General features: G+C 45.4%; 1 protein-coding gene across 1 annotated transcript in view; it reads left to right on the top strand.

Moving 5' to 3' along the window:
• Positions 1–9,990: 9,990 nt before the first annotated feature.
• Galm (galactose mutarotase) overlaps positions 9,991–16,784 on the top strand; it is a 64,107-nt gene continuing 57,313 nt past the window's right edge. The window contains exon 1 of the mRNA XM_005360766.3: positions 9,991–10,399. Coding sequence (XP_005360823.1) covers positions 10,210–10,399 — 190 coding nt within the window. The 5' untranslated portion in view covers positions 9,991–10,209. The remainder of the gene's footprint in view (positions 10,400–16,784) is intronic.

Here is a 16,784-nt window from a genome sequence, read left to right as displayed (position 1 = left end):
AGAGTCGGGGCTTTCCCTGCAGAATATGGCTGGGAGGCTTCTAGGAAGAAGTGATGCTTTGGGGTGAGGAAAGGGTGGGGACTCAGAGCTTAAAGATAAATGCTCCGGCACATCCTGGCCTTACTGCTAAGAATCACCGAGTTAGATCCAATAATCTATACTTTGAATAAGGTTCCTGGAAGATTCTAAATGCACCAAAGTGTGGGAACCGGTGCCTTTCCTGGAAGTCCCTCCCTTCCGCTGTAACCTGATCACCTCTGGGAGGAGCTCTCAGGGTAGCTGTGGGCTGCAGGACAGTAACACACATTGGGTCTTTGTCCCTTGTTCCTAGCACAGACCCTAAAGCCTTTGGGATCTCCTGAGTGATGAATCTTTTATTTAATAATAAAGATGGGGGTGTGCTCAAAAGGTTCAGGATGGGGGGCTGATTACCAGAACAATCAGCCAAGAGTTTAAGGGACTAGAAATCTCAACCCCTGTCTTAGTGTTCCACTGCTGTGAAAGGCACCATAACCGTGGCATCTCTTATAGAAGAAAGCATTTAACTGGGGCTCCCTTATAGTTATGCAGTTTAGTTCACTTTTGTCCTGTGGGAAGCATGGTGGCATGCAGCAGACATGGTGCTGGAGAGGTAGCTGGAAAGTCTGCCTTTGGATTCACAGGCAGCAGGAGAACACTAGGTCTGGCTTGAGATCTGAAACTCCAAAGCCTACCCCGGTGACATACTTCCTCTAGCAAGGCCACACCTCCTAATCCTTCTCCAGTAATGCCACTCCTCAATGGTCAAGCATTCAAATATCTGAGCCTGTGGGGGCCATTCTTTTTTTCTGGTTTTTCGAGACAGGGTTTCCTAGAAGCTAGAGTCAGTACTAAGCCGGGCAGTGGTGGCACACTCCTTTAATCCCAGTACTCGGGAGGCAGAGGCAGGCGGATCTCTGTGAGTTCGGGACCAGCCTGGTCTACAAGAGCTAGTTCCAGGACAGGCTCCAAAGCTACAGATAAACGCTGCCTGAAAAAAACAAAGAGAGAGAGAGACAGAGAGAGACAGAGAGAGACAGAGAGTCAGTCCTAGAACTCACTCTGTAGACAAGACTGGTCTCAAAACTCACAGAAATCCACCAGCCTTTGCCTCCTGAGTGCTGGGATTAAAGGCAGGCAGCACCAATGCCCAGCAGGGGGGGGCATTCTAATTCAAAGTACCACAGTCCAGTTCCCAACCTATGGGGAAAGTTGAGGGGCTAGAGGTTGAGTCCAGTCATCAGTGGCCAATGATTTAATGAATCTTACCTAATGATACTTTGTCAAAACCTTGAAGAAATGGGGCTTTGGCATGTTTTAATACTGGTGAACACTGAAGTTCTCAGAAAGTGGCTGTGATGGTCAGTTTGGCAGCACTAAGAATCACCTAGGAGACAGGGGCATATTTTCAGAGAGACTTAACTGAGGAAGAAAGATCCATTCTGAATGTGGGCAGCACCATCCCACAGGTTGGGGCCCTGGGTTGGGTGAAAAGGAAGAAAGGAGAAAGGGAGCTAACACCAGCACTTACTTCCTGGTGCTTCTTGACTTGTCTTAGGCAGGTTTCTATCGCTGCTGAAACACCATGACCACAGAAACTTGGGGAGGAAAAGGTTTGCTTCCTTACATTTCCACATCACCGTCCATCTTTGAAGGAGGTGAGGGCAGGAAGCTGGAGGCAGGAGCTGATGCAGAGGCCTGAAGGAGTGTTGTTTACCACCTTGCTCCTCATGGCTCGCTCAGGCTGCTTTCTTATAGAACTCAGGACCACCCGCCCAGGGATGGCCCACATCAATCATTAATTAAGAAAATGCCCCCACGGGCTTGCCTATATCCTGATCTTTTTTAGGCCAGAAGAGGGTGCCAGATCTCATTACAGATGGTTGTGAGCCACCTTGTGGTTGCCGGGAATTGAACTCAAGACCTTTGGAAGGCAGAGAGGGCTCTTAACCTCTGGGTCATCTCTCCAGCCCCTATACTAATCTTATATGGAAGACATTTTCTCAATTGAGGCTCCCTCCTCTCTGATGACTCTAACTTGTGTCAAGATGACATAAAACTAGACATAAAAACTGTGTATCTCAGTCATTGCCCCCACCCCCATGGTGACTGACTGTGTCCTCTGAACTGTGAGCCAAAACAGATCCTCCTTCCTTAAGTTGCCTTTGTCAGGTATTTGTCACAGCCATGAGAAAAGTAACCAATGAACTGGCATTCCCAGAGAGTGTCTGAATTCTTTTACCTGTAGACCTAACTTGAACTCCAACTCCAGGTAAACAGGTTCAGAATTTAACTGAATTCACAGGGGAAGGCAAGAGTGGCATCTGTTTAAGATTTTTAAGAAATGGCTCATCAGTCAAGAGCATTCGTTGCTCTGGCAGAGAATCATGCTTCAGCTGGCTTCTAGGACCCACATGGCAGATCACAGCCATCTGTAACTCTAGTTCCAGGGGATTTGACACTCTCTTCTGACCTCCATGGGCAGACACACATGCAAGCAAGATACTCACACCCATAAAATCATTAAATCTATAAAAGGGTGATACAATCCTACTGACATTTGGGTCACACCTGTGGTATTCTGAAATGAGAATGTGCCCCATAGACGCATTGATTTGAACACTTGTTCCCCAGTCAGTGGTACTGTTTGGGGAGGCTTAGATGGAGTGCCTTGCTGGAGGAAATCTGCCACTGCAGTCAGGCTAGAGTTTCTTCTTTCTGCTTCTTGCTGGAGGCTGGAATAGGAGCTCTCAGCTCCCTGCTCTGTTTACCGTACTGCTTGCTGCTATGCCTCTGTGCAACAATGGACACTTACCTCTCTGGACCCAGAAACCCAAATAAATGCTTTCTTCTATAGTTGCCTTGGTCATAATATTTTATCAAGATAAAAGAAAAGTAATTAATACATGGCCCATCTCTAACAAAAGACAGGTAGGTTAGAAAAAAGAGAAAAGACTAAAAAATTATTTAATCAAAGTTTATGTGCAGCTGATATGGTGGCACACATTAGTAATCCCAGCTCTCAGAAGATGGAGGCAGGAGGACCAGGAGTTCGAGCTCAGCCTTGACTACAGATCAAGTTTGAGAGGCCAGATTGGGTCACATGAGACATTTGGAATGAATTTCCAATTATACAGAGAAGGCTCCCAATTTTTTATTTTTTATTTATTTATTTATTTAGTTTTTCAAGATGGGGTTTATCTGTAGCTTTGGAGACTTTCCTGGAACTCACTCTTTAGACCAGGCCAGCCTCGAACTCACTGTCTTTGCCTCCCAAATTCTGGGATTAAAGGCGTGTACCACCACCACCTGGCAAGGTTCCCGATTTTTTTCAATTTTTTTTTATGGTTTATTTAACTTTATTTTATGTGCATTGGTGTAAAGGTGTCAGATCCCCTGCAACTAGATCTTCAGAGAGTTGTGAGCCACCATGTGGTTGCTGGGAATTGAACCCAGGTCCTCTGGAAGAGCAGTCAGTGCTCTTAACCACTGAGCCATCTCTCCAGTCCCTAGGACTCCCGATTTTTTTATACTTAGACTCAGGGAAGCATGACTGTGTTTGGACAGAGAAGTTGCGGTAGTTTGAATGTAATTGGCTCCTATAACCTGGCCTTGTTGGAGGAACTGTGTTACTGTGGAAGTGGGCTTTGAGGTTTCCTATACTCAGAACACCGCCCAGTGACTCAGTCGACTTCCTGTTACTTGCAAGATGTAGGACTCTCAGCTACTCCTCCAGCACCACGTCTGCCCACATGCCGCCTGTCTCCCTGTCATGATGATAACGCACTGAACCTCTGAAACTGTAAGTGAGCCACCGCAATTACATGTTTCCCTTATAAGGGTTGCCATGGCCATAGTGTCTTTTCACAGCAGAAATCCTAAGACACAAGGTGTGATCCGAGTGGAACCCAGTCAGGCCTGAGTGTCTGTAGATCCCTCTTGGCTTTCCATACAGCATTATTTCTTCACAGAACCCATTATGAAATAAGGGTTATATGGCCTAGTATCAGACAAGGGAGATGACAAAGAAGTCAGGGGGGAATTCAGGCAATATTCTCAGGTATTGTGGCTTACTTTTGGAAAAGGGAATCTAGTTTCTATGAACCTCCCTTATAAAAAGTAGCTCTGCTATTTCTTTTTTTAATATTTATTTATTTACTTATTTATTATGCATACAATATTCTGTCTGTGTGTATCCCTGCAGGCCAGAGGAGGGCACCAGACCCCATTACAGATGGCTGTGAGCCACCATGTGGTTGCTGGGAATTGAACTCAGGACCTTTGGAAGAGCAGGCAATGCTCTTAACCTCTGAGCCATCTCTCCAGCCCATGCTATTTCTGTATCTATGCTTGTGTAAGTGTGTTCCACATGTGTGCCCGTGCCCAAGGAGGAAAGAAGAGAGCATCGCACTCCCTGTAGCTGGAGTCACAGGCAGTTGGGAGCAGACTGACAGGTGCTGGGGACAGAACTCAAGTCCTCTGGCAGAGCAATAAGTGCTCCTGACCACTGAGCCACCTCTCCAATCTCATCTATGAATATCTGTAGCAGAAGAGATTCTAATTTCTGGTTCTAACTTCAGAAGGAAAAGGGAGAGTAAGACACAAAAGGACAGGGGGAAGTGAGAGAGAGTTTGCTTTTTGAAGCCTCGCTTCTGAGGCCCCAAGTGTCACACCCTGCATTATTCTCTTCGGAGACCCAACCATCCTCAGGCACATAGCTGGGGTCACAGAATCGGTTGTTCTGTGGAGAAACGATATGCAGTTGGTGTCTAAACAGCAACAACACGCTGCACAGGGATTCTGTCATAGTTCTCTCCTTCTTACCTCAGGTGACCTTTGAGGCACATTTCTTGTGGTTAAACCAGAAGTGGCAGCCACTGTGATGCAATTCTCTGACCTACATTCAGAGGAAGAACAGTGGGGCTTACACTGTTCTCGTAAAGCTTGCACCAGGGAGGGCCTGAGTCCCTGCAGGCCTCTGTGCCAGGCTTCTGGTTATGCTCCACGCCACACTCTGTGGGCATTCAGCAGGTCAGGAGAACTGGAATTAGGTTCAGCCCTACCCGATGGTATCAGTCATCTAAGAGACAGAATATCCTGCTTATCTCTGAACTTCGAGCTGCTGGTTGACCTTTGAGTTTATGGCGATGTTAGGTCTATCAGACTCCTCCTACTTACTTAGCTAGACCTCTTATACTAGCTATGCTTGGCTGTCTATTGACAATCAAGCTTTTCCTAGGACCCTAGAGTTGCCACAAGCAGCTGGCCCAGCTTCCCCTCCAGTCCGACTCAGGAACCCAGACAAAGGTCCTGTGGAAAACTTCCTATTCTAATCCTGAGCCCAGATATATGGCTGTTCCAGTGTTTGCTGCTTACTTTTAGCTTTCTCCGTCTTCTCCTTCCCTCTCTGTCCTAAAGAAATTTCCAGTTTCATCCCAGTGCCACCTGTTTTTGTCATTAGTGATGCTACAACAAAGCTTCAACAAAAACTATACCCAGGAGTGATGATGCATGCCCTTAATCCCAGCGCACAGCAGGCGGAGGCAGGTGGATCTCTGAATTCGAGGCTAGCCTGGTCTACAGAGTGAGTTCCATGATAGCTGGGGGACATAAAGACGCCTTGTTTCAATTTTTTTTTTCATTTTGCCTTTAAGACAGGGCTTTTGTGTACTCACCTTGTAGACTGGGCTGGCTTCATCTGGCTAGACTTGGAGATCCACCTGACTCTGCCTCCTGAGTGCTGGGATTAAAGGTATAAGATACCATGTCTGGGTCTCAAAAAAACTTTTTTTAAAGAATGATAACACTTAGTTTTCACAGTTTTAGAGACTAGAGAGTCCAAGATCAAGCTATCCATAGGTGTAATGTCTGATGAGAACCTGGTCTCTGCAGTCAGCAGGCTATTCTGCTAAACTCTACTGACTGGTGGGAAGCACCCTAGGGACTTTAGATAAAACTTAAGACAGTACCTCAGGTAGCTCCTGTCAAAGAACATTTCTATTCGTAGTTGTGCTGACACTTGGAAATTCCTCCTTCCAGTCTTCCTGGAGGGGTGGGAATGACATAAATATAATACTCAAAACAAGTTAAAAAATTGAGTCTTAGAATCAGTAATTGCGTGGAACAACTACAAAAACCATTTTTTTTTTCTTGGAAAAAAGGAATAATCTCAGATAGTGACGCCCGAGTGCCGGGAAGAGTACTGCCGATAAACAGCACAGGAGGTCAGACGATGAGAAAGGACAGGATGCAGACCCAGGTGAACCTGATAGAAAAGAACCTCCAGCCTCCTCCAGGCCTCGCCAAACAGGCTGAGAGTTTCCTATTGCAGCAGCCTGTCAATAGCTTAAGGTTTCAGGGTCATCTTTATGAATCCTGGAGCTGAGTCCCGGGAGCAGCTCACAGCTTGTGGTTTCTGTGTGGCTTGTGGAGCACAGGGTCTATGGCCTCACATCTCCTCAGGCCTCGGGTCCGTTTGAGGACTATTCACCCACTGAGAAACAAGCCTTCTTCAACTGTCTAGTCTGGCACCTCTGCCTCTGGTTGAAGGAAGATAAGTAATTCTTCTTACAAAATTGTCATCACAATCTCTACTCCTCTACCATGTAACTTAACCCCCAGGCTTTCTCTGAAAAGTAAAAGCAAATGCCTCGTAGAATTTAATAATGTTTTATTCTCCATTACTGCTTCGGTGCTGACCTCCCTGTGGACAGTGCACATTGCTGTAGACTTAGACTTTGAATGTAGGGTAGAACTGCAAGATTAAGAAAACTGGGTATTTGAATAAAGAAAGCAAGGTTTGTAGCTCACATAAGGTAGTCCAGTTTAATACTCTAAGCACTTCAAAGCCACAGGAAAAGGAAATGAAGACATGTACTCTTCACATCTTAGGGAAATGCAATGTTTCATACCAAGCCAAGCAATAAGAACTTCCCTGGTGACTGAAAAGTTTCTGCACCCCATAAGCCTCTCCGCCGACGCAGCAATCCAATCAGATCAAATCAAACCGAATTAGAAAGAATCCAGGTTTAAATTTAATTTAATTAATAAATCCCGGATGATTTTCCAGGCTCCCAGAGAGCAGACGGAAAAGACTAGAAAGCCACGCGCCTGTTTTCTGGGGGGCAGTTTAGTACCCTGTGGGAGTGGTCTTGAGGATCTCTGGGGGAGGGGTCATCAGTTGGCAGGCTTTCTGAGATGCAGCAGGCTTTGGAAAGAGATGGAGCAGAGGAGCTTTCCCCCGAATATTCCAGACTCTTTTGGGCTGGGATGAAGCTTCCACCAGAACATCGACGTTTGGTGCTAGCCACCCAGGGTGCATTTCCTTTTGTTCTGTGGAAGCATGAGCTTGGCAGAACATTGAGAACTGGAGGTTGAGAAATGAAAACTGTCGTCTTCCTGCTCACAGAAGAGGCTCTCAGGCATCTTTGCGAACACGGCATTGGTGAAAGGGCTTCTGTATGAGTCAGACACACATGTTAAGTGGGCTGATGAGACTTGCAGATTCTGTAAGGGTTTCTGATGAAGCAGCCTACAGAGTGCCTGTGGGTTATTGTGTGACTGTGTCACAATCTATAATTTTACTTGTTTGGATCTTTTTGTTATTATATGTGGTACTTCACTAAAGCCTGCTGCAGGCTCTTCTTCCTTTGCTGACAGAATTCCCCTAATTTCTTGATAGAGAATGCAGGCTTTGTAGCAAGAATGCTAACTACTCTTTGAAATTCCAGAAACGAGTGAGACAGTTATAATGTTTATTAGCATTTGATTACAGGAACATGAGCTCGGTTCACCTAATTTCCTAATCACAGATGCGCGTCTGCACTCACCAAGGCTAAGTAAAGACCAGGAATACAGATGTACTGTGGCACAATGGACTTGTATTGGTTTAATAAAATGCTGATTGGCCAGTATCTAGGCAGGGAGTAGAGGTGGGAGGAGGAGAACAGGAGAATTCTGGGAAGAGGAAAGACTCAGTCTGCAGTTGTCATCCAGATGCCTCACTGATAAAGGTACCACATCATATGGCTAACACGGACAAGAATTATAGCTAATGTAAGTCAGATGGAGTGGCTTCTATGCTTCTTTAAGCTCACAGACCTCTCCTCCTTCGGGAACCAGCCATCTTCTAGAGAAGCAGATTCATCACTGAAAGACAGAGGTGTCTGTATTTTATCTCATGGTTCTGTTGAGGCTCCTAATGGCATACTAGGCTATCAAAGCCTAATTTGGGAAAAGTGAGTTAGTCACCGAAAGTTCAAACAGTATGTCTTTAAATCTAGTCCCAGATAATCGACATCAGAACGGCCTGAGAGGCGAGGAAAAGTGAAGATTCCAGGACTGGAGAGATGGCTCAGTATCTAAGAGCCAACCACTAACGCTCTTGCAGAGTATGCAGTTTGATCTCCAGCCCGCCTGTCAAGCACTACAACGGCAGTGCCAAGGGATAAGATGCCCTCTTCTGGCCTCCATGGGCACTTCATGCATGGGCATAAACGCACACTCAGACACATGTCCACACATAATAAAAAAAATTAAAATTAAAATTTTTAGGGGACTAAGGAGATGGCCCAGCAAAGAAGAGCATTCCTCACTCTTGCAGAGCATCCGGGTCCAGTTCCCAGCATCCACAAGGCGGCTCAAAACCATTTAGAACTCCAATTGCGTGCATTCAGTGCCCACTTCTGACCTCTCTGGGCACCCAGCACAAATGAGCTGCACATACATACATGCAGGCAAAACACTCAACACATAAATAAATCTTTTATTTAAGATAATTTATTTATTTAAGATAATTTAAATATATTTTTTTTTTTAAAAAAAAAGGGCTGGAGAGATGGCTCAGAGGTTAAGAGCACTGCCTGCTCTTCCAAAGGTCCTGAGTTCAATTCCCAGCAACCACATGGTGGCTCACAATCATCTCTAATGATATCTGGTGCCCACTTCTGGCCTGCAGGCATACACACAGACAGAATATTGTATACATAATAAATAAATAAATATTTTTAAAAAGATAATTTGTGATTATTATCTTAGTTTCCCAGAGTCAGAAATTGCAGGCAAGTAATTATGAGGCACACTAAAGCAAGATAATAATTTAAGGACCTCACAGTTTTCAAACTATACACACCGAAGTATGTCTTCTTACTTGCAAAGAAAAAAAACAAACAAACCAGTACCCTGCATTTACCTGATTTACCTGGTAGCTGAACTTCAATAAATACGTGCTCCCTTAATTCCTTTTTTAAAAATACATGTTCTTCTGAAACAAGCACCATTAATTCCTTCTTGAAGGAGGTTTGAACATTGGGAGCAAAAGGAGGCAGATATCGACACAATCTGAGCCTATCGGATTACACGTGTAAGGAGAGCCCTGCCTAAACAGGAGACTGAAAGTCAGGTGACCCAATCTCATGAGCGCTTAATCCCTCCAGACAAAGAAAAACAAAGCAAAACAAAAAAGGAAACAAAAAAGAAAAGGAGAACCAAGACAGATTATCAGCCAGCAGAGGAGTCTGCAACAACTTTCTCCATCTCTAAATCACCACTGCACCACGCTACTTCGTGCACCCCGAAGAAAGAGTTACCAGAATTCCCTCGGGATCTGTCTTATTGTCCCAATATTAATAACCAGTATTAACGTTCAACCAGCTATGCTCAGAGCATCTTATGAAGGTGTGCAGAGGAACAGCGATATTGGGGTTTAGAAAGACTACGTGCGGATGGGCAGCATGGCTTAGTGAGTAAAGGAGCGGCCCCCGAGCCTGCCCACTTGAGGTGATTCGTCGGAGCCTTCTGGGGAAAGAAGAAACCTGAGATTGTCTTTTGGCCGCGCGCCTGCGCAAAATAAATAGTTGCTTTGGTGTAAACTACATGCCCCAAAATGCAATTGCAAATTTCTTAAAGACTACCTTTCCCGACATGCACTGCAGCTAGGATTAGCGAAGGAAAAAAACCTGCAAGCGTGACTGGAAAGTTTACCTCTCAGGTACCTCAGGCAAAGGAAAGTTTTTAAAAGGCTTCAGGCATTTCCCCTCCCACCCCCGAGGGGTGCTCGGCTAAAATCCAGGCAATAAAGGGGAGGAGTTAAACTGGATCCCTCCCCTTCTCCTGGGAAGTTTTATCATCCCAAACGCGAGCAAGGCTAGAGTTTGAACAGCAGGGAGTAGCTGCGCGCCCCGAACTTTCCCCATGGTTTCGGTGACCAGAGCCGTGTTTGGAGAGCTGCCCTCGGGGGGAGGGACAGTGGAGAAGTTCCAGCTTCGGTCAGACCAGCTGAGTGTGGACATCATCTCCTGGGGCTGCACGATCACAGCTCTGCATGTCAAAGACAGGCAGGGGAAAGCCTCAGACGTGGTGCTCGGCTTTGCCGAGTTGGAAGGTGGGTCGCGTCTTGCCCAGGGCTGCCAAACGGCCCCAGGCCCGCACACACTCCTAACTGTGTACCCCGGGTCCGGGACTTGAGGTTCCCAAGCTTGGGGCAGTCTAACTTGGAAGCGCGTGAATGGACTAATGGTAGCCGCTAATGGGATTGTGTGGTTGAAAAAAAAAAAAAAAACCGGATCGAATGCATATAACTGTAGGACTTGGCCTCCCCTAGACAGTCGGACTAGTCACGGTTCACGAGGAAGTCAGCTGAAGGAGACCAAACTCCTTAGAGTGATCTTCGAACTGTGGGCCACAGGGTGTGTGCAGCCTTTAACTTCCTTGTGGTTTTTTGAGGAAGCAAAATCCAAGCGTCTGTTACTACTACACACACCCCCATCGGATTTTCTTTGAGACCTGCTTGGGCAGAAATGTCTCAAAATACAGGCCTGGTGTACACTCACCCGAGCGCTTGGCTACTGTGGTCAGTGTGGGGCATAGTACCTCCATTTGCTGAGGAACATATTCTTAATGGAAGGGGTAAAGCCGCTAGTCTAAGGCCTCCTAAGACATGGACATTATCATTCGGATCTGTTGGGCAATTCGAATCATGCCTTTTTATGTTTTGGACAAGGGTCTCATGCTGCCCTAGCTGGCCCCTAAGTCACTATGTAGCTAAGGCTAGCCTGGAGCTCCCAATCATCCTGCTTCCACTTCTCAAGTGTTGGGATCACAGGCAAGAGCCTGCAGTTTTATCTTAATCCATGTACGAGTTTTAATTTAACTCATGCAGTTAAAACTGTTAATGCAATGGACGCACCCAACAAGATAGACAGGGATCACCCTCAACTTGCAATTTAGCTGGGAGCAGATTTTAGCCCAAAGTGAAGTCAGTGGATGGCAGGTTGATTGCAGCGGGCAAGTGTACATCTTGTCCTGCCTTAGCATTGCACATAACCAGACGGAAAACAAAGTAAAATTGGCAAATGCAAAGAGAATGAATCTACTCTGCTAGGTGGTGGGTGTAGACGGAGTTTGTACCGCAAGAGGAGGTCTGAGGTTTTCCTTTCGGCACGTCTTTGTACCCACTTGGTTCTTCAGATGTCTAATTTGACTCTTGGTTTTGGGGTCAACAGGAAAACCCTGTTTTATTTATTTATTTTTTTATTTGCCCCTTAAGCAAAAATAGATGTGTTCCCCATCTTTCTGCTAAAATGCCTTGTCAGAGTATTGCTGAGGCTCCTGCAGGATCACCTCTGGCTGTCTTTATGTCTTTATTGCCCTGGAACCTCCATAACAGATTTTGTTTGGATGTTTCCCCAACCAGAATTTCCTTGATAATTTAGTTGAGGCTGTTGCAAGGGACAGACTGGTGGGAAAGTGTGGAGACTTGGAGAAGGTGCCCCTGCCCCCCGATTCCTCATTCTGTGTCCAGACATCCTCAAAGTAGGACGGGGAGAGGTCCAGCGATTGAAGGGAGGAGGCTTTAGAGCCGGTTTGCTGAGTCACTCCTCTCTGTGGTAGCACACAGCTTTTTTCTGAGCTGAAATAAAATCACAGAGATTACAGTAGAGTGAAGGGCGAATCTGATACGGAGAATTCCAGAGCCAGTCTCAGCATTAGAGGTGGTGGGTGGTACCTGCTCTTATGTCTGTCTCTGCCACATCACCGTGCGGGGGGGGGGGGGGGGGGACACGGGGGGACGGGACACGGACACCCACCATCCCATCCACCCCATAGAGACACACAACCACCCTCGCGCCGTAGTTCTGAGGTGAGAGTCTTGGGCCTGAAATAAGATCACAAGATGTCTTGGGAATCCATGAGAAATGGGAGCCGAGATGACATCCCACCCAGGGGCACCAGTCTCTTTACTGGAAGTACCAGTCGTGAGGCTGTTCATCTTAGTTTGGGGTGCCTATTGGAGGCTCAGTGAAGGAATTATCCTCACCTATTCAGAAAAGCTCTAGACAAAGGGCATTAGAGTTACGCAACAGGTCGCTTGCTTGAGAAAGCTCTAAAGCCGTGGTTCTCAGCATGTGCCTCACCACCCCCTTGTGTCGAATATCAGATATTTGCATTAGGATTTATAACAGTAGCAAAATTACAGTTATGAAGTAGCAACGACGTAATTTTATGGCTGGGGGTCACCACAACATGAGGAACTGTATTAAAGAGTTAAGAAGGCTGAGAACCGCGGTCTATAGCACTTTCTTATCAAGATACATCACAGCTTCACCAAACCAGAACCTTTAAAATATTCTTGGTGCTGTATCTGTCAAGATGGACATTTTCATTCCTGTGCTATAAAATACTGAATTATTTTAAAATGAAAGGAAAGCTATTTTCAAAAGAGAAATTGAAAGGAAAACACTTGTAGATTATTAAGTAAGGCTTTCTGAGATGTTAGCCGCCTTCAAGATTATGGCAAAGGAAACCTAGTTCCCCTTATAAAGTCCTGTTTTTCAGGCTTTCATAGAATCCTTTTGTGTTGTTGAAGATGGGCATTAGCTCATGTCACAATAGGAAGTATATTATCTCAACTGTAAAAGTATAAAATGCCTCAAGAGGCAGAGTCAGAGGGGTCTCTGGGAGTTTGAGGCCAGCCTGGTCTACAAAGCGAGTCCCAGGACAGCTATGGCTGTTACGCAGAGAAACCATGTGTCAAAACAAAACAAAACAGAACATTTAGAGTGGGTTTGGTGGCATCTGATCTACATAGCAAATTCTAGGATAGCCAGTGCTACCTAGTAAGACCCTGATAACAGAACCAATGGCTCACTGGGTCAAGGTGCTTGCTCCCAACCCTGACAATCTGAAATTGATCCCCAGGACCCACATGATAGGAGAGAACTGACTTGTCCTCCGACCTTCACAGGTGCACGTGCAGTCCCTGAAAACACACACACACACACACACACACACACACAAATAAGTAAATGAATAATTGTAGTTTAATTTTCTAAGTTTGAGTGCATAAATTTACATGAACAAGCTGAGCAAGTAATCTGAAGTGAAAGAATTTGCCTTGTCTCAGAACTGTTTTGAGCTCTGAGGAAGGCCAAACATTGGTAATTCTGTGAACCATGTCCCTTTTGTAACTGCCCATCTCCCAGATAGATTGTTACATAAACTGCTCGGCTGGCAGCTATGACCAGAGGTCAGAATGGCTCAATTTCTCTCTGGGAAAATGAGATATTTCTTCTGTAGAATTCTAAAGAGGGAAATTATATATGATCTTTTAGTTGTAGCCTGAAAAATAAAATCAGGAATGCCTCCTGTGGGTTTTTGTTCTGCTTTCTTATCATCTTGTGTGACCCCCCCAATGGTCATTATGACTTCTCTCAAAGCCTGTGATTAGAATATTTGCTTATAGCCGGGCGGTGGTGGCGCACGCCTTTAATCCCAGCACTCGGGAGGCAGAGGCAGGCGGATCTCTGTGAGTTCGAGACCAGCCTGGTCTACAGAGCTATTTCCAGGACAGGCTCCAAAACCACAGAGAAACCCTGTCTCGAAAAACCAAAAAAAAAAAAAAAAAAAAAAAAGAATATTTGCTTATAAGCCACGGGTATAAACACCCTACCCATACGTGCAATCAATGAGACGCCTTCCCTTTCGTTGCCCCCCACCCCAGTTACTACCAAATAGCCAGCTGTTACTGCTGTGACGGCCACTATGAAAGAATGAAAAAATACCCTTGATGCTTTGAAGGCTGGGGATGTAGTTCAATGGTAGAGCACATGACTGGCAATGAACAAACAGTGCCGGGGGCAAAGGGCTGGGAATGTAGCCCAGTTGCTAAAATGCTTGCCCAACATGCATGTAGCTTTAAAGACTTGAATTCCATGGTGGCACACGACTTTAATCCCAGCACTTAGGAGGCAGAAGCAAGTAAATAACTGATTTTGAGGCAAACCTGGTCTACAGAGAGCTGGTTCCGGGACGAACACAGAGAAACCCTCGACTCAAACATAACGAAACCAAAAAAAAAAAAAAAAAAACCAACTTGAATTCCATCTCTGCTGCTGCATAAAAACAAGGCATGGTGGTGTTTGCTAGGTCATTGTCATCAAAGTTAGTTTGAGATACCTGAGAGAGACCCGGTTTCAGGACAGAAACAGCAAAAACCTAGGTTTTGAATAGGGAGTGGAGACAAAAGAGTCCTGGTTAAAGACAGATACTGCAAATGCCCAAGGCTGTCCTTGTTGGAACATTGAGAACTCCTGTTTTAAATCAATGCTTTGTTAAAGCTGTGTGATCTTTGGCAGGTTGTTTATCGTCTCCAGACCTGTAGTGTATGTATCTGCCCATGTCTGACCATGTGAGCAAAGTCTCTAACTAGAGAGCTGTTAGTCATTGTCATCTCTTGTCCTTCTTTTGTCCCTAAGTAGCTTCTTTCACTCTGCTAGACTTTTTATTTAGTTAATTTTTGTTATCCTGATAATGTGCCGTGGAGATATCTGTCATCTTTTTCTTTTTAAATCTCTATTTCGAGACAGGGTTTCTCTGTAACAGTGCTAGATGTCCTAGAACTCCCATGTAGACCACTAGGCTGGTCTCGAACTCACAGATCCGCCTCCCTCTGCCTCCCGAGTGCTGAGATTAAAGGCGTGCGCCAACACCACCTGGCAGTATGTGGCATAATTAAAGTGACTATCAATTCAAGTTGTTTTCTTACAGTCTAAAGACAGGAGTTCAGGGGGGAGGGGAAGGGAAATGGGAGGCGGGGAGGAGGCGGAAATTTTTAATAAAAATAAATAATAAAAAAAAGACAGGAGTTCAGTACGGGGAGCTTTTGGGAAGAAGCAGGGAGTAATTTTCCTTCTGACTGGCAAAGTTGTAGGCTGTCTGATTGGGTAGCATGGGGGTAGAAGGGCTGTGTCCCACCATTATAACTGGAGGCTTCTTGTTCCGCTGGGTCCCATAGCCGTTTTTTAAAACAACCACTCAGAGACTTAATAATTATTACATACTGTTTGGCCTATTAGCGCATGCTTATTATGAATTAGTTCTTACAACTTAAATTAGCCCATTTCTATTAGTTTATATTTTACCATGAGGCTTGTGGCTTGTTACCTCACATCTTGCTTCTCCAGTGGCTGCTGGCGTCTCCCTCGACTCCACCTTCTTTCTCCCTGTGTTCAGTTTGGTTTTTTCACCTGGCTGTATTCTGCCCTGTCATAGGCCAAAGCAGTTTCTTTGTTAACCAAAAGTAATAAAACAGATTCACAGCATACAGAAGGGTGTCCCACACCACACCATTAAGTATTTAGTAATTTATTCTGACTCCAGAACCAGGACAAACTTGCAACTTGGCAGTTGGGCTCCCTAAGCATTCATAGCTAGACTGCAGAACTTTGACCTTTTGATGATAAACAATATTTTCTGCAATTCAAACCCCTTTCAGTCATGCCCTCTTCAGGATCTGAGCTTGTCATTTTTCACAGTCCTGATTTGATGGGAAGGCTTCATGGCACTTGATGTGTTTGTTCTATAAAAGGTTTCTTCCCAGAGACAGCCAGGAAGAATGTTTTCTTGGTCCTTATGCTTTAGTCCTTAGAAACTACAGATTCATCCAAACAGAGGAACTGGTAAGTGTGTCTCTTTCCAGGGCCCCAGCCACTGTTGTCAGAAGAGGTCCCCAGGGAAGGGATTCTTACAAACTCACGAGCAGGATCCTTGCTGTCTCACACACGGCTCTAACACCTGGCACAGTATGGAGTGGGGCTCCATGTGCATATATTAAGTTTCTCTGAAAAACATATACAGCCAAACAGTTTCAGAGCAAACAAAGTTTTGGATTTATTGTTCTTATTTCTTCTGCTGCTGCTGCTGTTTCTTCTTCACCACTTCCTCTCCTCCTCCTCCTCCTCCTCTTTCTCTTCTTCCTCCTCCTCCTTCTTCTTCAAATATATTTATTTATTTATGGTGGGGGAGCATGGTGGAGGTCAGAGAACAACTTAGGGAGCCAGTTCTCCCCTTGCACCATGTGGGACCTGGGGATTGAACTCAGGTGGTTAGGCCTGGTAGCAAGCCTCTTGGTCCACTGAGCCATCTTGTCAGCCACACCAGTGCTCTTGATGTGCATCTTCTGAGCATCTCTTTCTTTTCTTTTCTTTTTTTGAAAGATTTATTTATTATGTATACAATATTCTGCCTCCATGTATGCCTGCAAGCCCAAAGAGAGTACCACTTTTTTTTTTTTTTCGGTATCTGGAGGGGCAGCTGTGGGTGCTGGGAACCGAGCTCTTATATTTTTGGTTGTGAGCCTAGCCTTTAACAGCTGAGCCATCCCTCCAGGCCCACCAGATCTCATTATAGATAGCTTTGAGCCACCATGTGGTTGCTGGGAAATGAATTTAGGACCTCTGGAAGAGCAGTCAGTGCTCTTAACCTCTGAG

The sequence above is a fragment of the Microtus ochrogaster genome, linkage group LG3 (genome assembly GCF_000317375.1).
Source record: "Microtus ochrogaster isolate Prairie Vole_2 linkage group LG3, MicOch1.0, whole genome shotgun sequence".
Classification (NCBI taxonomy): domain Eukaryota; kingdom Metazoa; phylum Chordata; class Mammalia; order Rodentia; family Cricetidae; genus Microtus; species Microtus ochrogaster.
This window is presented reverse-complemented; position numbering and strand designations above follow the sequence as displayed.